Genomic DNA, 23,806 nt, shown 5'->3' on the forward strand with positions numbered 1-23,806 from the left:
TTGACTGGAGCCTCAGGACAAGCCTTACCTTTGCAGTGTCTGTGTAGCACATCTAATGCAGCAATGAGGAACTCGTGTGCATCTTGTTGCTCGTACCCTGCTAAATGCCGTGCGTGAGTCCATACCAGGTGCAATAACCTATATGGAATGTGAGGAGATCGGTGCCCAGAGTAAAACTGCTCAAAGCAAAGAGAAGGACATGACTGTTAACAGCTTGCACAGCCTCAGTGCATTGCATTATTAAAAAGTCAAATGAGAGCAATTAGTCAAATCAATTTAAACAGTTTAATTCTGATGGCCTTAATAATAAAGGAGAGAGACAACTTTTGTCACAGACTACTGGAGAAGTGATCTCAGAACTGAGCAGCTCAGTTTTCTCCCCTGAAATTCCATCAATTTGTGATGGATTAGCCTGAAAAATGTGGGGGTGCAGGGAGTGGGGTAGGCAGACACAAACATCACTCACAATTTGCTTACTGATACCACTGACTTTTATTAAAATAGCCTGGGGAGGAAGGAAAGGAAAAAAAATCCTACATTTGAAAAGGATCACCAATTTAATTCACAAATTAGGTGAATGAAATGCCTCCTCCCATATCAGAACAAACACTGAAGATGAGAATATTAGATGCTGACTGTCAGCCAATCCCTGACCCGTGGCAACTCTGCATCCAAATGCTGTGCACACTCCAATTTTATGGAAAAATTTCTAAGCAGGGCAGCAGCCTCATGCCAGTACTGGCCTTTTACTGTAAAAGGCTTTAAAAACAACTTTATTGAGCCAGCTGTTTGCAGAGCTGAAGGTCCCCATTCAGTCAGTGATCCCCAAAGCCAGCTGCCATCCCTGCTCCAGCAGGGTGTCCCCTGCCTGGGAATCTGGTGCTGGACCAGCTCCTGCATCTGCTCCAGTCAAAATCTGATGAGCTGGCTCCAGAGTGACTAAAACTGCCCCAGGTGATTCTGCCAGAAGCACATTAGAGACTGCACAGATGAATTATTCAGTCAGCACAGCCTGATGTCAAACACTGCTGCTGCTGCTGGGGGTGACACAGCTGGGGAGGGAAATCAGCACAGGCAGGAGGACACTGCCCACAGAAACTTTTTAAAATTAAAAACTAGCCAGGTCCCAAATGAAAAAACCCAAACAAACAAAAAAAACCCCAACCAACCCACCCCAAAAAAGCATGCCAAAAAAAGCCACCCATGCTAAGGGTCTGTGTTTCCCTGGGTTGAGTTCAGCCCTTCCTTTATCCCTGTACAGTAACACCAGTTCCAAAAGCAAAGCAGGGATGCTCGTGGTATCCCTACAGGAGTCAGAAAAGGCCCAGAGGAGTTTATTCCCTTGACAGAGTAACATTTTGTTTTTAAGAAGTGAACATTTGTGAGTCATTTTGCCTTCCCTCACCTTCAGCAAAGGTATCTGCCAGTAAAGGCTGCCTGCAACACCACAATTATGTTTTCCCAAGATCCTATCAAATCCATGACAGTTTCTTTTCAGTTACTCTTCCCAAACAGAAGACAGTAAGGGGCAAATACACAGAACAAAAAACAAGATTTAAACCCCCAGCAGTATATAATTCTCATCCTTATTGGAAAAGTGAGCTTCCTTCCCCAGCCCTGAGTTTCTCCCTGCACAGTCTCTGAGCATTTTATGTAAATCCAAGCACAGGCACTGTGCTACAAACCTGCTGAGAGAAAACACTGTATTTTAAGGGACAAGTTGGCAAAAGGCAGCACAATCTTCATCTAATCCTCATATTGGTAGGGTTTCCTACATGATTTTAGTGTATTTCCTCCCACAGAAATTTCTTCCTCACAATCTCCACTTTTCCCTACCAAGAAGCTGCACCTCTGCAGCCAACCACCACAAAATGCTCCTATAAATACAAAGATCAATAGTTACTCTGATGCCAACAAGGATGACACTGAGGGACTGGAGCAGGAGTGTGGTAATTGAAATCTGCTGATGCAGCTGCTGCTCAACATAATTCAGGGAACTGCAGCAATAAAACTTCCCTGTTCTGTCACTCCTTACAATTAGTCCCAGAGCTCTCTGGTCATTTTAACCACCAGCACTCCATGTAATTACTCCACTGCAGACACAAGGCCTGCCAGCAGATTTTACATTCTCTGCTGCCTCAGTAGGATGAGAAGGATCTGACATGAAGCTTTATCAAATTATTAACTATTATCACACAAAAAACTAGAAACCTGCCTGGTAGGAATGTGGAGTGGGGGAAAAGCTTCACTGCTCAAATAAGTATTAAATATAACAAAGAATCTGAGCACATTCAATAACAATATTTTAACTGGAATGTATAAAACATCCATCCCATCTCTGTCATTTCCTTGCTGCTGGGAAAAGCAGCCTATCAGAGCACTTCCAGTCCACAAAAAGGAAAAGAGCCCATGTAAAGTTTTATTCCAACCTTTTCACTGAAGTGTGCAAATATAAACAATGATGTACTTGCAAGTCACCTTTAAAACACAGCTGTTAAACAACTGTTAACTGTTCCAAACATAATTTAAACTTTTTTTTTGTTTAAATTTGTTTTCAATTCAGCAGTATCAGTTGTTTATATTGGAGAGAACTGGTTTGAGCAATTTCAAAGTGCTGGGTAATACACTGCTTAATTGCTATTCCAGGAAAAAAAAAAGGAGGGGGGAGAAAGGAACAAACCAACCAGGATTCAAAGCCTCCATTCTTACACAGCCCAAGTAAAACTAATTTTGTTTTTCCACTTGAAACACTTGCTGTTGCATTCTAGAAAGAATCTATGGAGGATTTAGAAGACTATAGGCTTTGTAATTTGCATTATTGTTACAAAAAACATACAGAAAACAGTGAGGTTTTAAACAAAACAAGACCCCACTGTACACATCTGTACTTATTTCTCCTCCTCCTGCCAAAAACATGCACAGAAGTTTCTCAATTATGTGAATGAACAGATTTATAAATTTGATTTATCCTCCACATGTATCTACTGAACAGTCTCTGAGCTTTGTAATTATGAGTTTATTGGCAGAAATCCTGTACCAGGTTCAAGTCCAATTTGAGAATTCAAAAACTACTCTTGGAAATTGGTTCTCAGTAAAGACTTCAAATTTTCTGGCAATTTACAATGGATGAAAGGACTGGGCAACACATGGAACACATGCAGGAGAACACCTTCTGGAGGCTTCCCAAAGAACAATGGTTCAAAGAATCACAAAATACATTTTGCTTGCATGAACTCTGTATGTTCTACACTTATTTCAGGGGAAAGTACCAAATTTTACTAAACCAGCACAAGCTCTGTATTTTCCATGACAAAATGCAAGGCTTCTGTCTATGTAAAGAGCCTTAACTGCATTTTTCTCCCCTCTAGTACCTTTGTTGTAACTTATTTTATACATAAGTCACTTCCACAGTATCATCTTCAGATATCAAAGCCATAAATCATCTCCTCCTTTTCCCTCTTGGTCCTCACTTCTCAACTCTTCCCATGCTTGTGCTGTGTGCTGTGCTAGGCTCACAGGGATGAGTAATGATGGGGAGAAGGCAGGGTTTGTTCCTTCCACCTCTGAGTGGATGCACTGCATTCTGCTCCTCTCCCATTCCTGCTATCCCAGTCACAGAGCATGTGAGACACAGATCTACTCCCACCTTCCTGAGTGGTCATTCTGGAAAGGATTTAGATAAACTTTAGGGTGTGGACCAACCTCACACAAACACCAGCAGGCAAAAAGGAGTGCACCAACCCAACCCTTTCAGCCAAAAGGCTCAATGAATGGATTGTGTGTGTTCCATCTTCCCCCTGCCCAGCCTCACCACTATCTGTTACTCCCAAATCCTTTTCATTCCTTTTCTTATGCAGTGTAAGTCATGTCATGATTTTATTGAGAAATGGGTTTCATGTAGCACAAAGAAGAATGTTAATTGATGCAGTCAGATATTTTTAAAACAAACAGAGCTCAATGCTTGGTGTGTCTGCCAGAAAAGCTACCAGGAAAAAAACACCTCAGTCCTGAGAACCATCTGACAGTCATTACTCACCACCAACCTACTTCAAGGTGGAAGAACTTTGTAGCTTCCTATTTATCACAGAGAAATCACTCAACCTATATAACTACATGATCTTAAACAAAAAAGAAATAAAGTGGGATGGGTAACTTCTGTTTAAGAGGCAAAAGAGCAAAACTTGCTTATTTATATATAGTAAGTTTTATTTAATGTTCAAAACAGTCTCTCTTTTCCTCCCTGAGAGCTCCCACTCAGGCACTCTCCAGATCCCCTGGCATTCCATTTGCCTAAGATCACACCTTCAGAAAAGAAGGGTGGAGGGGAGATGAAATTAACCCTTGCCCTGATTGTTTGTCCCTGGGTAAGATGCTTTGGGATAACCACACCAGTTAATCCTGGTGGGAAAGCTATGTAGAAACAAGACAGAACCTGAATCAAAGTTTCCCTGGTAATTCAATTACAAAGGAATTCTCAGCCATAGCACTGAGATCTCCTGGTTTGCCTTCCTTTGCTCAGACCTCAGCTCTGCAAAGGCAGTGACAGAATCTTCACTTCAACCACTGCATAGAGCTGGGACATGGAACATAACCAGTCTGCTCCAAAAATGGCAAGATTTTTGTTTTAATTCTGAATGCAAAGAAATTAAAACTCACTGGGAACAGAACTGTACAATGGGTGCTGACAGAGCCAGAAGCACAACAAGGTATTTACTGCTTTTGAGTTTAAATATACCAAGTTGGTTACAGACCCAACAGCTTTGCTTAGGAGGATTAAGCTCCAGTTTTACTTCTAGGAGGTTGAGTCACTTTCTGTGTCCTCCCACAGCACATGGCTGCAGTATTTAATGTGAAATAAGGACAGGGACTATTGCTGTCTGCACAGTCTGGTGTCACAGATATGGCTGTTCCCTCATCCATACACCCTCATGTTGCAGAACATTTAATTAATAGAACTAATGCAAGTGTAGGCATGAATTTTGACTTGAAAATGAAGGCTGAGCTTCCCAAAGTTGTGTATGAAATTAAACTTGATTACAATTGAAACTAACACAATAACACAAATGCTGTGTTTAAGCCCCATTTTGGGTAACAGCCTGTTCTTTGTTCCATGCTCACAGTAGAGCAAAAGGCATCCTGAGCCATCAACAGGGCTCCACACACAAAAATGGAAACAAAAATCATTACCTAGAGAGCCTTGATCTTTCCTGCAGCCTCTCAATCTGTAATGTAACACTCATTTCCCCTTTCCCAAGGGATTTTAAAAAAAATGCATGTGTAAATAGAGTGTGGTGATGTTCAGCAGTGTGAGACTTTATATCACTATTTGATGAAAGGATAGCAAGAATATAATAGTTCCTTATTTTTAAAGAAGGAAATAAGTTTCTCTATTAACAGTCTACAGAAACTGGTATTTCTATACCATGACTGATTTTTTTATCTAGGCATTGTGATATTTCCCCACTTAACTGCACATCTGGTTTCAATAATCCTACAGCTGCTACCTATTGGTCTGCCTGCCTTTTGTTTTTCCCTCCTTTCCTGACAGACTCAGAACAATTGAAAAATAGAAAACAAAAAATAAGAAATGTAATATACAGCTAATGATTGATTAGCAGAATGAAATGTTGCAAATCCTCAGAAGTCTTGAGTATAAGCAGAAAACAACTTTGTACTGGAACAACTAAAGGGGCTTTACCTTCTTTTATGTATCTTTAACTCACCTGCAGTGACCAAAAAGAATCATCTCTGGTGAAAAAGGCACCGGAGTAAAATCAAATTGAAAATCACAAGATAAAGGTAAAGCTATTTTAGGTTGGTGCCTGTCAGAACCAACTTCCATGACAGCACATTCACAGAAAACCTGCTCTGTGTACAGACATCTCCAGCAATTTTAAATGCTCCATGACAGCATGTACACTAAGCTCTTTCTGGTTTTTTGGTTGGTTTTATTTTACTTACCAAGAAAGCAGATCTACCACTGAGAGAAAGGCACAAAACTGGGTTTGTTTTGGAAGACATCTTAAAACTAGGAGCCCATGTCCACCCACAGTCCTTACAATACTGATGTAGAATTATGATAGATAATAAAGCTCTTGGACCATTTATTAAGGAAAAGCCTGTGCTTGTCTCACACAGCAGGAACCAGACCTACAGAAAAGACACACTGCAAACAAAGCAAGGCTCCTGAGTGGGAAAGGGAGAGAAGTGCAGCTTGTACAGGGAAGACACAAACTGTAGCAACACATTCACTTCTCTTTATCCTCCTTCCTGGCCCTTACTGGGTTGGCATGTAAGAGATGACAGAAAAGATGTTTCTGCTGGTGAACAAGCACTAAATTGAGATCTTTAAAATATTCATACAGACCTACATAATCCAGTACCTTAAACCACAAGGATGTATACTACTGCTTTATTCTCACTCCCATTATCACCTGAAGAGCTCATGACATATTTTCCAGTTACAACTTGCACCTTTAATTAAAGCACACATTCATCTTTAAGACTAAGGATTCCCAGATCAGTCTCAGAAGAAGAGGCAGCACTGTAATTATTTCCAATACCAGCTTTGCCTAAACAAGGGTGACTTCACAATAGGACTTAAAAGCCATTAGTTTCCCTTTCAGCAGCTGGGTATTTTTGACACCCAGGTCTCAATCTTTACTGCTTTGTTCTACTACATTTTGAGGGGAAACAAGACTTGCATTCCCTTTATATTTGCAAATAGAACACAATTCCTTTTGGGGTAAGAAACAGCACCTGTAGCAAGGTGATGCTTTGTGGCAAACAGCACTCACCTCCTGAAAGAGCGTAGACATTTCACAGACCAGACATGAGCTGGGGCTTTGCATTTCACATTTGTGCCTGTCGGAGAGGAAGAAATCTCGCAGCAGTGGAGTGTGGGTAAGTGCCTGGACAATACAGTTCATAAAACATGTGTTCCCAAGATTGATTAGCCCTCGTAGACCTATAAAGACAGAAAGGGGGAGGGGATGCATAAGCATTAGCAAGTTAAAAAAACGGTAGATTTGCATTTTTATGTAGTTTTCACAATATTGCCATGGATTTACTGTATTACATGCACAGCTCCAAATACAGTTTTATACTGGTTCAGGGAGGCTATTGGTAATTTTGTACTCAAGTCACAAGAAGCTGCAGAAGCTTTCTGAACTACACTAGGATTTTTTAAATTCTAAGAAATAAGGAAACCTAGAAGTTCAGCAACACCAATACCATTATTTTGCAATGGCTGTTGTGCCATATGTCACCAAATCATGTCCCTCCCCAAGACTGATACCGAAGTGCAATGACAACAACTGCTAAGTCAGTACAGTAAGAAACCAATACATTTAAAGACATCAGTGAGTAAGTCTTCAGATTGCTTAAAAAGCTTTCCCCCATGCAGGTCATGAAGCCAGAACAAGGTTCTTGTACTGTTATAATCATCATCTTGTACTGTTATAATCATCACCTGCAGCAAAGGAGCAGCCCTGTATTGAATGTATTGAATGAAACAGCAACCAAGTCAGGCTGTGATATCCAATGCAGACTTCTGAGATTTTAAACCCAAGATCTGAACAGAACAACTTTCAAAAAAGAAACTCTGAACAACACTAATTCCACACTCTTTTTAGGTAAATTAAACATTAATCTACAGCATACATCAAAAAATTCAACTTGGCATAAGAGGATTCATCACACCTTAAGTCAAACCTTCAGTAATGCCCAGAGACGATTCCTTGTGCTTGAAAACCAAGATGCTTAAAGGAAAGCTCTTTTGTTGCACAACAGAAGAGAGGTTAGGAGTGGGGAAAGCTTTTCAGTCATTTTGCAAGGTCTAAGTGAGAAGAAAAACATGCTCAAATCCTTGAGTATTCTTCCAAAATATTAACATAATACCACCATACAGGAGCACTAAACAAGAAGAGCATCAGGTGGCCAAGAATGCTTATTTTTAATCAACAACTTACTTTGAAATGAGATAAAATGCACCGATAGATACAACTCTGGTATTGATTTAAAATCAACACAGTCCTCTTCTGCAATAAAAATAGGATTACTACAGCAACATTGAAAGAAATCACAACAGGATTACTAGTCACAGAACGAGGAATTTCCTTGTTATTCCATGGGATGAAAAAACCTCTCAGCTGGCAGTGCTGTGGCAATTAGAAGTGGTGCAGTTCCCGTGCAGTACAGCAGATAGTGCTCCAAGGGCTCTTTAGCATCCTGCAGCAGGAGGGGGTGTGGTCCAGTTGCTATGCTACCACTGAGAACAGGCACCACAGCAGCTTGGACTGCACCCGGAGCTGAAGGCAGGAACACAGAGCACTCCTGGATCCTTTTTCCTGTATCTAAAGCAGCATCGACCTGCTTCCAACAGCTTCCTGTTCCTTCTGTGTACTCACAGGAAAAAGTTTCTCATTACATTACAGTGACTTCTACTGGGCAGAAGCTTGTTGCAATTATTTGCTTGATTCTCATGCTGGGAGGCAATAAGTGTGTGCACAACATTAGCAGAGTGTTAAATAGTTAATTTGTTGGAGCAGCTTGAAATACTGTGTGATGCTTCAGCTTGGTCCACAATCCTATTTCAATTCCCAGTCTGTGTCTCTGCAAACAATGTCACAACAGGAGGGGGGTCGTGCTGTGCAAGTGGAGAAACATTTTGGTACCTCTTGCCTACCTCTCCCCTCGTTTTCTGCCATTTAAAATTGACTGGATTTATTCAAATCAAGGCTGTGCTCACAGGAGGTTGGAAGGCTCCCTGACATGCATTTTGAGAAGCAGAAGATTCTATTCTCTCCCTATTTCTCCCTCTGGTTAGCACCAGATTTCAAAGCCAGCCTGTTCAGCACAGAAAACTAGAGGAAAACCAGTAGGAAATCTAGAGATTCCCCCTAGCACTTTTTGGTGTCTAATAGAGCAGTCACAAAAGCAAACACATAAAGGCAGCTTTTTGGAATCATTTATTAAGCATCATTTATTACATGCCTGTGGCTGGACCGTCTTTCCCTGTGACCACAAGAATCAAATCTTCCTTTAAGTTGCCACCAGGAGACAGTTTCAGGCTTCAAACTCAGAATGTTCTTGGCTTACTCTGCTTGCTTGGTCTTTGCTGTCAGTTTTTCATGGATCTAAATGGAGCAATTCATGTGCTGGGACTTCAATTGAATGAACCAAGACAAAGCAACCTGCAAAACAGACAAGACTGAAATGTGAATACTCCAAACCCCAATAAAAATCAGAAAATGGTGATTTGTAGCAAAACATGAGAACTTACTCAGTTGAAAAGAGAAAAAGGAAAGCAGCACACATCAGTCTTATCCTTGTGGGAGCAATGACTGCTGTACAGTCTCTTAAACTGGTATTTGAAATGAAACAGGTATGAGGAACTACAGCTCAGGTACTGCATAAGTAATTGCAGCACACTGGAAAACATCAGAATTTGATGTAGGTAAACTTAAGAGCTGACAGAACTCAGAACAACACATCCTCTTGTGCTTAACTTTTATGGGGAATAATGAGTTTTGTTGGAAAGAAAAACAGCTAAAAATTAAAGCCTGTACAGCACTCTGGTCAATAACATACTGAGAATGTAAAAGCTTTGTGCCTGCCACACCTATTCCCTCCCCTTTAATAAAGCCTGGCAAGGTTTTGCTGGAACAGTCAAGCATTGCAACATGTGGGTCATAAATTAACAGAAAAATAATGTGCCAAAACCTCACATGCAGCAGTCCATTCATGCTAGAGCACCAACAGTGGTCTCCACCAGGCTCTAATTAGAACACAGTGTCACAGTCTAATAACAAAGCTCTGGGACTTTGCAAACTTCTGCTGTGCTTCACGGCATTGTCTTTATTTTTGTTTCTTATGAATTGTTCTGAAATGAGCAAGGGCAACCTGTGAGATAGTTAATATTTTCTACACATGCATGTGTGTTGTTGTGGTAAACGTATTTCACAGGAAAGAAGTTTTAGCTCTGAACCATGCTGATACAATTGTAAATATTGGAATCAATTAATGTTGCTGAGAAGACAAAATTGTCACGTATGGTATAATCATAAAAGAAGGAAATATCCTTTAATCATCATGCATGGAATACAAACACTCCTCTCATTCTGACAAAAGCTGGGCAGGCAGGGCATAAGCAAAGGCAAGAAATCTACTTTTGCAATGCCTTGGGCACAGGGAAACCTATCTGGGAAATTCTGTACATTTGGTCTCAAGACTGGGCTCTGGCTGGGTTCTTACCTTTGTCAGCTTCAATTCTTCCATCTTCTTCCAGGAGTGGGTTCTGTTCTTCCACTGCTCAAAGCAATAGATCTGCAACACTGGGCAACAATGGTTGCTGGGATGCAGGGAGATCCAGAGCACTGGTCCTGCCAGTACACCCACGCAGGGGAGATGAAAAATCCAAGACAAGATAAGGAAATTCCACTTCTCCATGAAATGCAACTCTACAGCTATTAGAGGTGGGGAAGCAGGGAAATGAGAGGACCACACATGGATATCAAATACAGAAAACCCAATCTTGCCCTCATTGAGGAGGTTCTGTTTGCCTCTAAACCCAGGCTTGGGCTGGGACTGGAAAGAGCAAACAAACCAGTCTGAATGGATGTTCCCATGCAGAAACCTGGGATTTAGTGGAATGAAGGTTCTGGAAGGAAGAGCAGCAGTCAGTGGACAATGCACCTTGGTGAGACAACCAGGAGATGATTCAGATGCACCCAAGCACAGCCAGCCTGAGATCCTCTCTACAGGAAGCCCAGGTTGGCAACACCTTAGAGCAATCCTTGTCCCCTACCCCCAGCTCTCCATCTGGTGTTGATGCTTCCCTGCAGCTCCATCAGACAGTGTCACAAGTTAGTGCAAGCTGAGGAAGAGCTCACTGAAATATTTAAAGGCAGTTCAACATCACACTTGGAAACAAACAGTGCAGCACAGCAGTGAAGATTTCTAGAATAATTTTGGGTATTCATCCCATGTCCATCCAACAAGAGCTGGCAACAACATTTAAGAGCATCTTTCTGAAAGTATTTCAGAAGAGGATGACCCTACTTCCCAGCACCTACAACTACAACCAAATTCTCTCAGCTCTCAGGTTTTGGCTGTAGAACACATCACACATGACCTGAATGGAGCTGCCACAAACACTGGCCCAGTCAGACCCAGAGCTGCTGTTCCACCTGCGTGCCTGGAGCAGCAGTTTTGCTAATGGGGTTAGTGACAGCAATTATTTTCCAAAGCTAATCCCTTCTGAAATGTTAATACAAAAATACTCATTTCAGAAAGCAGCAGTATACAGATATGTGAAATTACAAGTCTACACAGGAAAACTCATCACATTCTGTGACACCAATGATCATGTGAGTACCAAAAAAGCCCCAGCCATGCAGTTTGGTCAATTTATTCCCCAACACTTCAGCTAAGCATCCTTCCTCAGGGACTGAAACCCACAGTAAAAAGGAACACTGAGGCAAATGAATGATAACTTTTTCTTTGGATGTTCTTACAGAACATTTTTTACAAACTTACCAATAACACATTTGGGTATTAAATTGTTTTGACAACTGTTTAAGAAAAAGCTACAGAAACTTTTGCCACAGCCAAATCGAATGAAGAAATTTCAACCACATGATCTTAAAAACTAACTGAACAATTCAACTACTTCCAGCAACACAGAACAGGCAATCTACCCAGAAAGAAAAATATCATCTTGGTAGGGAGAAGAGGAAGCAGAAAATATTGGTTCATCAGTAGATCTTTTTTTCAATAGAGTAGTTTTGACAGCAATACCAAGCAAGGGATTACATGACAGATGAAAGAAGTGGAGATGAACACTCAGGGCAATAATCTTCCCTTGTTGGGTTACTGCTGAACCAGGTGAAAACATGCTCATGGCTCCCTCTTTTTTATTTTTCTGACTTGACTCCTTTTCTCCAGCTATTCAGGGCTGTCAGGTCAGTCACTGCTCAGTTTGAATCACTGTAAATCCCTCTGGAAACAAATCACCTCCCCTGAGCTGTCCCACCACCACCACCCATCCACCTCACCCCCTGAGCTATTCAATCACCAACAGACATAACCTGGGGTGTTTCACTCACTCTTCTGCTCTACCCAACTTTTAAGCTAAGCCTTTTAAATCACAAGTCAGAACTGAGTTCTAGAGCAATACATCTTAATTTAGAAAACAAGATCTGCAATACATTTTTTCAATTTTTTTCTACGTATGTTATATTCTATACCTTAATATTTCACTGTATCACTCCATTATCTAAAAATATTTCTTGAATATCATAGATATGTGTGTGCATATCAAGATTCATAAGTCATGTTGAATGCTGCAGTTTTGGGAGGCTGAGAGGATGACAGAGAACATTGTATTTAGATAATATTGTTATAAAAATTTGGATTTCTTTTTCCTGTTTTAACTATAAGTATTTTCATTTGTCATTGACAGGAATGAAATAAAAACCAGCCCCTTCATCTGAAAGTCCTGATAATACAGAAGACACTGAGTCCACAAGCAGTCAACATAAGACTATGAAAAATAACTCGTGTAAACAGAGAGAAAATAAATTATAGGACTATTTTAGATGCACTTCATTGTGCACTGCATCAAAACCTACAAGTTTAGCCACCCCTACACAGCAGAAATGCAAATAAATCAGAAAAGGCTTTCTGAAATGAAAAAAGTCATCATAGGAAAAAGAAGTGTTTGAATTTTAAATGAAACCCCATCTTTAACTTTCCCATTTCCAGCTAAAAGTTTCTGGATCACTGCATTTTTTCTATTGCTATTGAAGTAACAGATTGCTCAATAGCAAAAAATTTGCTTATGTGTACAAAAGGAAACTGTCCATGAGTTTGTATCCGGTTGAGAACCCTGGAGTCCAACTACAGGAGCTGCTACACTGGAGGGAAGAAGAATATGCCATGAGTGGCACATGTATTGCAAAACCATTAACTGTAGAGAGCACACAATATAGTCATTATTCCTCCTTGGATGTATCAGCAGCACCAGAAGACAAGGACTGTTTATAAGGCTGAATCATCAAACCCCAAAGTTCTCAGCCTTGGTGTGTCACTGCTGTACAGAGCTGGAGGAATTCACCCTCCTTACTGACCTGTTTCACTGTTAACACAGCTCTACCCCGAGGCAAACCCGGCTCAGGCAGTCCTGTTAAAGGTGTGATCCAGACACAATTCACACCCCACCTGAGCAGCTGACAACCCAGACCCAAAAGGGGAATGTGTCCCAGCACTGAATGCAGGCTGGCACCTCAACCGGGTGCTTGGCATGTACTCGCTTTTCCTAAGGTACTCCTTCCTGGCCAAGGGTGGTTTTGTTTTTCTAAAAGAGAGTTAATTTCCCACCTTCCAGATTTTAAGTGGTTCAAAATAAACAAAACAACACAGCTGATCATATTTCCCAGTCTGTAAGAAAAATCTTACCTTATGTGTTTTGATTTAAATCCAATGCTTAAAAGCATGTTCAAATACTTTATTCCAGCTCACAGGGCAACTTCAAGTCTTTTTTTGGATAATTTCTGGCATATTTGTGTGCAACTGGGCAGTTCTGGAGTGACCTCAGCATTCCTAGGAGACTTCCAGATTTATTCTTTATGTTGTGTTAGAATTGCCATTTCAAAGTGAATGTTTTTATTCTTTTTCCTCCATTAAAATATCCATAAACCCATGAAAAGTTACCAAATGGCAACAACCCACCTGCATTACATTGCCAGGAGAGATGCACAGTGAGATTTGCAGCAGTTCAGCAGCAGAGATTAATGCATTTTCTAGCACATCCATGAAGAGGACCTGGCTCATCCACACACATGGAAACAACAGCACTTACTGAGACACCAAATATGTTTTTCCAGCATTTAGTTTGCCCCCACCCCTCTTAGTTGACAAGGAATTGTTTGCATTCACTATTCTTATTCAATAGCTTCAGTGACATCACATAATACACACTTAGAGAAGGGACAAACCACATCAGGACAGTGCAAATGTAATTGGAAGACAAAACAATAACTCAAGAGCAACTTGTTAAAGGGGAGAAACTATCTGAAATCAATTAAATTCAATAAAAACAATTGCAAAGTAGGAAACAAGGAAAAATTAAGCAGACAAACACAAAATAAGGAGCAATGGCTACAGTAACTCAGCCTCAACAACTTAATCTTGAGCTGTACTTCTACAAACAGCATTTTGGAACTTAACAGGAATAGGAGAATGCCTGGAAGTCATTCTGCTCTGGTGACAGGTAAACCTCAGCTGCATGGTGTCTGGAATTGAGCACCCATTTTAAAAAGAAATTATGCAAAGTCAAGAACATGAGTAAAAATTTGTATGGAATTAATATTTGAGACTGGAGAAACAACTGAAAAATCCACTGGCTGAGTTAATTAATTAAAACCAGATAGTGTTGGTGGAAGAACAGCCAGGCTGACAATTTTCAAGTATGTTACAGGCCACTACAATGAGACTGTAATTAACTCTTGTGACCTACCAAAGCTATAATAAAAAAAGACTGAGCTCACAAGAAGTAAAATTTAATTAGATATTAAAAATAATTGTCTCAGTTAGAAAACACTGCAATGAGGGAGTTTGGGACTCTGAGTGGTTGGAGTGGTTCCAAAGGCAGCTCTGTCTGCCCAGTGCACCTAACTCAGGAGAGGTGTTTGATATCCTTCCCTGTGTCTCACCCTGAGACTGCTCAGACTGGTATTACAGTTGGTACAAAGCACTCAGCCCAGCTCTGGCAGGAAGGTGAGGGCATTTCCACAGACAGCTCAGCCCACCTGATGCCAACTGCAGAAGTGGTGTCACAGAAAGGGTGAACTGAACTCATCTCCTGCACACAGCAATGAGTGTGTGAGCAGCTTCACCCAGCTCACAGCAGGCCAGGACACACAGACAGTGCCAGAACAAGAGAGGGATGAAGGAGCTGTCAGAGCCTCCCAAAACCAGCCACCCCTCATCCCCTCTCCTGTGACCAACTCCCAATGCAGGCAGGTGGCTAAAAGCCACAGGCTGAGCAGTGAGCAGGAATGAGATCCTCATTCCTGGATCCCTACTCAGCCTCATGGCTCTGGAAACCAAAATTACCTGTCCTGCTGCCACTCAGGCAAGGCTGGAGAACAGGTAACAACTGCTGCTGGAATGAGGGCTGCCAACTCTCCTCAATGTTATTTTTAGACTGCATAGGTATTCTGTGCATGGGCTTCTGCATTTGTGGCTCAATGCATCACTCTCTCCATTTAGTAATGCACAAGAAGAGTCACAGGATAATGCAGAGAGATCCAGGGGGTCTGGTATTCATTACCTTTGTGTCTCACATGCTACTGTGTGTCAAGGAAAATTTAAGTTTGCACCTAACAAGACAGTTTAAAATCAATTCTGGAGGAGCTCATTGGAGTCCCTGTATTGTGCTGCACCTTCAAATAAAATCAACTCCATAACATTGACACAACACTGGACCCAGGGTTCAGCATAGGAGATATGTGTTTGTAATTTATTTAAACAAAGAATTTCTAGCAATGACACAAAATAACCAGCAACAAGAGGAGATGAGATTCAAGAAAGGTTGTCCTTTGCCAGATTTAGGAGCAAAATGACATCTCTAAGCAATGACTACCAAAGATGGCTTTACTACAGATCCTTCCCCAGAGCAACAGCTTGGCCTTTCCACACATCCTACTCGGACACATATTGTTGGAAGAACCTAAGGGCAAGTGACATCGCTGGAGCAAACACATCAAACAAGTTACCAAGAGCATGAGCCAACACCAAGTGTATCATTTTATATTATTACTGCTCAGATGAAACCTCCGAGCCAGAAATGACTCCTGAGTGTGCACAGTGTGCCAGACACACAAAGTACTCTCTATACTTCCAACATGTACATCTTTGAGCCAATTCCCAAACTGATGATGCCAAAACAGGAGCCCTTCCACTGCCCAGACGAGTTCCCATTCCCTGCCTTAGGGCACACTCCCTGAGATTTCATTTCCTGGGGTTGCTCTGTGTGCTCAGCAGTGTGCAAGCACCGTGTTCCTGATTCTCTGAGGGCTACTGCTCAGCTAGGATTGGTTTTATTCCTGTTTCTTGAGGCTAAGAGCACTTCACACAAAGCAAGTGATCTCCTTGGATGGTGTGGGCTGTGAGGTTACAGCCTGTCACTACTTTGCAGTGGCTGCATGCCCAGATTAAGACCAAGCACACAGACAGGAAGGACAGGAGCACTTGATGTCCTTTAAGTTCTCCTCCTTCTGATTTGGTGGCAATTGGCTCCTGTGTGCACACCCTCAGCTTGGTAAAATGAGTCAGCAATCCTAAAATATCTGGCAATACAAACAAACAAACAAACCCCTTAAGGTTAATTTTTCATATGGCCCACATGTGTAAATAGAGAAGCTGTTTCAAGCAAGACAAGGGATTGCAAGTATCTCTTCCCTCTGAATTTGAATTAAGAAACATGTTTCCAAAACAAAATAAAGTGAGGGGTTTTGACCAAGCCACTGAAAAATGCATTGAATCTTGCACTAAAATCACAGGAAACAGCTGCAGAAGTTCTTGAGATATCACCTGATCTGTGCCTATACCTCAATGCAGAATTAACAGTACCTGTATTATTCCTGACAAATGTTTCTCTGAATTGTTCTTAAATCTCCTCAATGATGAGATTCTGCAATAGTCTCTGATGCCTCTTGTATTCTGAAGTGCTCCAGGGTCTCATCTTTGTAAACAAACTAAGAACTGCAGCAACATTAACATGGAAGATACACATACAACAAGACCTACAGATAAGCTCCCCTAGTGCTAGAGCTTCTGAATTAGAATGAATGTAATGCTGCAAACAGCAACAGCTTTACAAAAGCTCCAAAATGAGGGAGGAGACAACTCGTCCAAGATACTGGGTTATCACTGGTTTTTCTATCTATATGGATTTACTGTCTCCCACAACAAGCTTAAATTTAAAATAAATGTGGGGGAAAGGAAAAGGGGAGTTAAAGGAAAGGATCTCTGCATTGCATGAGAGTAGTTTGGAACCTTTTGGTAAGTCATTTCACAAGATGAGGACCCAGGAGCACTCTACAAAAAAAAGGCTTTTTTTCCTTTCAAGGTCATGGAAAATGCCAGTTTTTAGATCTGTAATTTTGTATTTCAGCATTTTTATTGACCATCTGCATTGTGAAATTGTTTTTCTCTCTCAGGTGTCAGGAAGAAACCAATGCAGCATGTTCTCAAACCCAGAAACCTACACAGCATGTAATCATCCACAGCAACAATCTCGCTGTTTGATTCTCTCAGCTGAAATGGAGGAAGCTGAAAAAGACATTAAATTCTGCAGTAGAACTTGAACCAAACTTCTCTGAATTCCTGTCCTGGCATATCAAGACCCACTGAACAAATTCTGCCTGTTGTGCTTCAACCTGATCCAATCTCTGTCAGGATCTCTGAGCACTGAGCAAGCACTGGGGAAGGTACACACAGGAGAAGGAAACGTCACTGGAAATAACCACATAATCAAATCTGTTACTAAATATCAAAGGATTGTAGGATCTCTGTAAAATATGAAGATAATTGGCTGGAGGAGAAAGACAGAATCATAGAATCCTGGAATGGTTTGGGTTGGAAGAGAGTTTAGAGATCTCAAAATTCCAACCCCCTGCCATTCATTCCACTGGAGATGTGGAAGCATGTCACAACAAAAGCTTCAGAAACAAAAAGGCACCTATTCCTGAAAAGCAGAAAGACAACATGAAATGTCACATTTAAGCATATGCATTGAACAAAATGCCTTCATTTACTGCTGAAGCCAGAGACCTCTCAACTGTGGTGCTTGTTGTATAGTCAGATATACAAAGCTGAACAAATTTAAAGTTGAATAAAGCTATGGAGAAGCTCTCAAAGCAACCAGGAGCTGCCCTGTCTCACAGACCTTATAAAGTTCAAGACATTGAAGTCCTAAGAACCAGAGCAGGAAAATAATGATTATTCTCATAATTGCTGGAAGGTCAGGAAGAATAGACAGAAGATATCCAGCATCAAAAAAGTAACAGTAGCAGGCAAAGAACAGGAAATATGTTTGTGAAAATGCCTGAATGATGGATCCAGAGCTTTATGACACGGCCTTTAACAGCCAGTTAAGCTGTAGACCCTTCAAGGTGTTTTCCTCTGGCAAAAGAAAAGCTTTTACACAAAACAAAACACTTCAAAAGGTGGCACAGAATAAAATATTCTCTTTGCCCTCCCCCAAAGCAGCCAAAGTTAAAAGCTCAGCGAGCTCTTCTGTGCTCTGCACAGAGCACAAGGCTTGCAGAGAGAGCCTTGTGCAGATGGCACCCATAAAGAACAAGAGGTACTCCCACCAAACTGACAAAATAAAATTCACACCCGCAGCCGTCCTTTCCCCCCAATATCACACCATATGCTGCCTACAAGTTTTTACCCTTCCTCCAAACAGATTTCACAAATTAATAACTTAAGGAGCAGGCTAAGTGCCAATGAAATTAAATGCATCCAAATATATTAATATGCACAAATTATTGTTGATGAACTGGCACAGAGCTCGTCCAACAATCCACAACACACAAACCATGCCACATGCTGTTTATGCATATTCCTGCTTGCACTATATACTGTATCTACCTTCTGGCCACATAAAGCCAACTCTGGAAGCAGACAGGAAAGAGCAGAATGGAAGGTCAGAGTAAATATAATCCAAAAGCAATCCACAAAAGAACAAAACTGAGATGGGGATGATTGGCCTTGTTGAAAACGCCATGCTCGCTGTGCTGACACCGAGTTCATCAGGTGAAAATACAGTGGTAAATCAAGGTTTATTTCAAATTGTTGGCTAGAGAGATCTATGGATGCCATCCCTGAAGTGTCCAAGGTCAGGTTGGACAGGGCTTGGAGCAACCTGGTGGTTGGTGGAAGGTGTCCCTCCCCATGGCAGGGGGTAGAACTGGATGAACTTTAGGGTCCCTTCCAACCCAACCCATTCTGTGATTCTATGATTTTTTAAACATAAGAAAATGAAGATTCTCATGCTAAGGACACAGCTCTGCCCATGACAAGCCAACAGGCATTTCTCTACAATCACTACAGCTCCATGGGCTAATTCTCAACCTCCATATCTGTAACAACAAATACCTCATCTAAATAAGGGATCTGTTCAGAGGGCCATAAAGAGATTCTGGCTAAGTGCTGCTGTTGGGTTTTCCTTGGTAAGAAAATTCAGATTCTGATAAAAACCCATTCAAGCAGATGACAAAGTCACTGATACCAACTGCATTTTTTATTGAAAGGCTGCTGTTTTGACTGCATACTGAAGTTTACATAATGACTTAGTGAAGAAAACACGGCACAGGGAAAAAATTAACTACCAGTAGAGAAAGAGGTAGGACAAATAATTGAGTCAGCAAACATTTTACACTTGAAATCAGCATCTATGAGGGGAAAGAAAAAGAAGGGCTTTTTGGGCTGCTTTTTATTTAACTGGATTGAAGTGATGAAGTTTCACCTGAAGAAGTGCAGAGCACAGTTTAGGAAAATCAAATCAAAACACTGTCTGTAAACTAAAAATAATGTGTCTGGATCAGTAACAACCATGGATCTACTTCTAAAAAGTCCAGAGCAGGAAAATCAGGTTTCAGTTGGAAGTTTGGAACATGATCCAAGCCCTGGATCAACAACCTTGTCTTCTAAGGAATTTCCCATTGTGCAAACACACACAGAATATCTTCCTTTGCCTCCAATCCCCAAGAGCCACCTAGAGTTACAAAATTAAAGTATTTTCTATGCAAGTAGGAATGGCAATTTTCCAAGACAGGATAACAGAAAACTTCAACCCCAACTGCAATTTGCTGATTTCACATATAATTTGTACAGTCTGCAGGGGTTTTAGCTGATGTGAAATGAAAACATCAACAGGACAGCTCATACACTTAGTGACATCAGCTCCTCATCTTCCTGAAAGAGGGTCTAAAATTCAAACAAAAATTGAGGTAACAAGATCAGAACCCCCCTGATTCCTCACTGGAGCTGGCCAGGTGGCAACAAGGCATTCTGAGGAAGTGCTGTTCATCAGTCAGCTCTTCAGATGCTGACTGATCTCTGACTAACAAAAGTTTCTACAACAAAAGTTTGCTCACTCTAAGCAGGAAAATGCTGCAGGGACTTCACTGATAACTCTGATGTTCCTAATCTTATTCAGGAACAATTAAATCACAGATAATCAACTGCTGTGCAGATAAACCACACACAGTGACATTACTGCAGTGATGCAAATTGCTTTCTGGCACCAGCTTTGGAAAACCAGGTGACAAGTTCCCAGACAGTCAATACACAAAAAGGCAACTGCAGCATCCAATCTGGAATTTCTCCTCACAAAGCCTTTTGCAGAGGAAAGCTTCTATTTTATATTTGATAAAGAGCTAAATTTAGGAAGCTTAACAAGATTTTCAGACAGTACAGCTCTACAAACTTTAGAGAGCAAATCACTACTTGTATTTTAGAATTCTTAAAATATTCACATCCCTCTAATTTTTCTTAGAATTCCCTGGAGCTTTAAGAGGAAAGGGCTTTTAAAATTTATTTTTAGGATCAGCTTTATCAATTTTAGACCTAAGAAATGTATTACACAATGGTCAGACATGCCAAGCTCGTGACAAAGTAAAACAGGAACAGAAGGTTTTCTCTATTGATATGAAGGTATCTTTTTTTTTTTTTTATTTTACCAATCCAACCTTTTAAGAAACAATTTTTCATCAAGAAAACCATTTTAATAATGAAGTTAATATAAAGAAAGCTAAAGAGGAAACATTCACCTGAGTAGTCTTAAAGGTGGTTTTCTTTCCTTCATCACACAGCAATCTAAAGGAATTTAAGAATCAGAGATTTCTATTCAGGATGCACTTTGTGCAGTCATAACTTCAAATATCAAAGCATTACTGCTTTCAAATCAGTAAATTAAATTTAAAGCCATAGCTAAAAATGTGGTGCTGTACCAAACCATATTTTTCATTCCACTTTTCCACTTGAACTCCCTTAAGTGCCATCCAAGGAGAAGAAGCACACCTGAGTGCTGCTACATTCACAAAAAACATCCAAGTACTAATGCAGCCTTCAACACTTCCAAGTTAAGAGAAGCAAAAATGCTTCTGCTGGCTTGTCTAGAGAACAGAAATATTTTCCAGGTCACTGTTCCTCTTCCCTTGCCACCTTCACACAGGAGTTCTGCAATATTTATTCCACTGATGCTCTTTGGCCCATCAGGCTGCTCAGCGCTGCAGCTGCCAAACCCCCCTGCTAATCCCAGGCAGGTTTGGTTTTGGACCTCTCCATCCCATCACTCCTGGTGAGGAGGATTTGCTCAGTCTCCTGGAAAGGTTTGTCTCCCCTCTGCCTTTTTGCAACCCTGCAACTGGGAATCCCGGGTGGCTGCTGCTAATTACCCATGTGCATTGGGAGTCTAATTCTGCCTATTGTTAATACACCCATCTTTAGCCACAAAGTCACTTCATATGCTAATCAGAGAGCAGCTGATCCCAAGCTAATATTTCATATACTCAGGAGAATGGATCTGCTGGGGGTATTAATGACAGCAGAGCAAGAAGAGCTTGGAAAATAGTTCCCAAAAGATATTGTATCACTTCTGGTTCAACCCCCTAACAAATAATTTGCTTGTGAATGTGGAGCTTTGTCCCTTCCCTCCCCTGCAGAGGGAGGCCACTTTACAGACAAGAGGAGACTGAATAAATTAATTTTTTTTCTTTTACAACGTTAGAATCTAATTTAATAGCTGTTAAGTCTTACCTAATTTTTCCATGTAAAAGTTTTTGTGTTTATGGGATGTTTGAAACATCAGTTTCAAGCGAAAATCAAGATGAGCATTTCTATGAATATTGAACAGTCCAAGACACTACCCAGTCCTGCTGCTGAGAGCAAAATAACTTGGGAAATTTCTATGTTCCCCACAATATGCCATCCCTTCAATCTGATCTGTGGAAAAAGCTGTGGCAACACAATGAAAAAAAATCAACATTCAAGTGTTGGAGGCAGAACAAGGTCTGAGAATGTCTTGAGGTGACACAGCTTCCACAGAGCATGTTTATGGTCTGAGTGGACATGACATTCCTCCTGAATCTCCTGAAATGCAGAAGCTCCATCAAAATGTCAAGTCAGGACACCAGAACATGAAATGTCCCACACAAAATCCATACTGCAAGGGTTTCTCATCGTGGCTTTTTGCCTGTAAGACAAGTCAATGTTTCCACTTGGTTAACAGTGTGTTGCAAGTCACTTTGAAGGTCCTTATGTGCAGTACTGGGAACAACCCTGTACATCCCAAAAGACAGGAATCAGCACAGTTTCCACAGCCTGCAGAAGTGCCCAGTGTGAGTTCTCATTTCAAGAGCAATTTGCTCAATGGCAAACTAGAGATTCAAGTCAAGTTACCTGCACTATCTTCTTACTAGATGGGAAAAGTATCTATGAGATGGAAACACACAGCATTTTAAAGAGCATCAAGGAAAAACTATGGATTTCTGGTTTTTTCCTCATTTTTTTGAGGATGTGAATAAGAAGTTCCTTCTTCAATGGGTTTCAAATTGTCACTCAAGTAGAAAAATCAAAAGCTGTGAGTTTTTCACATTATTTCCTCTAGTGAACTACCAGTTCAAGTCTCCATTATAAGATATTCATCTCATGTCTGAGTATTCTTCAGTTTTAATTCATGGTGCTGATCAAAGACAAAAGATCCTGCAGCTGTACAAAAGTTCAAACAGCTCAAAAAGCAGCAGACACATCCAGCTGTTCTGAGAAGCACCATGAGATTGCTACAAATCTGGGATAAAAAAATTCCCTTCATGTACCCAGAATGCTCAGCCATGGAGTAAACATCCACCTAAATGAGTGTCATGCACATAATACAGATGTGACAGGCAATTGCAACAAACATATTGTGTCACCTAAGTGTGGTTTAGATAGGAAAAACATCCAGTTTAATGTATTTTATATTCAAGGCTCAAAATCATATGCAGATCCTTCAAATACAAGTTCTGTACATACTTTCAAGGCCACACCTGCCCAGGTTTCAGTCTCTTGTCCCATGTATTTTAGTTGTAACACTGATAAATTGTCTTATACAAATGCTGAAACAAATGTTGGCACAACCACCATTCTAGGTCATGGCAGAGCAGCAAAATGTTCCACACCCAAATGATATCTGTGGATCTCTGGGGTAGGATAGAAAGCCACAAACCTCTCCCTGGCCTTCCTCTTAAAACAGCTTTGAAAAGAGGATTTTATGCATAAAAGGCAGCTGGTTATGTTTTAACAGACTCTTGTGTAAACAGAAGTGCTCAACAGCTGTGCAGCGCCTATCAGAGATGGTTAGCAGCATCATTTTCATTTCCAGAACCAATAAAACTGGACATCATGCCTATTCTCTGTGCCATTTACCTACCTCAGAAGATAAACTGGATTCACTAATATCTGCTATGGGATTGATAAAAACCTGATTTCAAAAGAACTGAGTATTAGAAAAAGAGAGAAATGAGACTGTCCAGCTACTGCAGCGTTTCAGTCTGCAAATAGGCTCTTCACTGATCTGAAACTGCAAACAGACAAGTCAGAGTGAGGGGAGGGAAGGCAAAAAGACTCTGAAGCAGATTTATATTTAGCATCAGGTTAGGTGGAGAGAAAAGGCTCAAGGACAATGGCAGGTCTTTTCTTCCTTGAGCTAAACCCCCAATGCATTTTTGTGAAAGAAAGCAAGTCTTCTGCT

At 40.9% G+C, this 23,806-nt stretch overlaps 1 protein-coding gene and 1 long non-coding RNA gene across 3 annotated transcripts in view; both read right to left on the bottom strand.

The window, feature by feature from the left end:
- Positions 1–23,806, bottom strand: part of USP22 (ubiquitin specific peptidase 22) — an 88,871-nt gene that overhangs the window by 17,056 nt on the left and 48,009 nt on the right. For both annotated transcript variants that reach the window (XM_054643456.2, XM_054643455.2), the window contains 2 exons: positions 6,798–6,967; positions 29–176 (listed from right to left, as the gene is read on the bottom strand). In XM_054643456.2, coding sequence (XP_054499431.1) covers positions 29–176; positions 6,798–6,967 — 318 coding nt within the window. The remainder of the gene's footprint in view (positions 1–28; positions 177–6,797; positions 6,968–23,806) is intronic.
- Positions 7,942–17,150, bottom strand: LOC143695381 (uncharacterized). Its single transcript, XR_013184516.1, has 2 exons — positions 10,255–17,150; positions 7,942–9,194 (listed from the first exon to the last, which is right to left on the bottom strand). It is a non-coding gene; the product is annotated as an uncharacterized LOC143695381 (long non-coding RNA).

Source organism: Agelaius phoeniceus, chromosome 16 (assembly GCF_051311805.1).
Source record: "Agelaius phoeniceus isolate bAgePho1 chromosome 16, bAgePho1.hap1, whole genome shotgun sequence".
NCBI lineage: Eukaryota > Metazoa > Chordata > Aves > Passeriformes > Icteridae > Agelaius > Agelaius phoeniceus.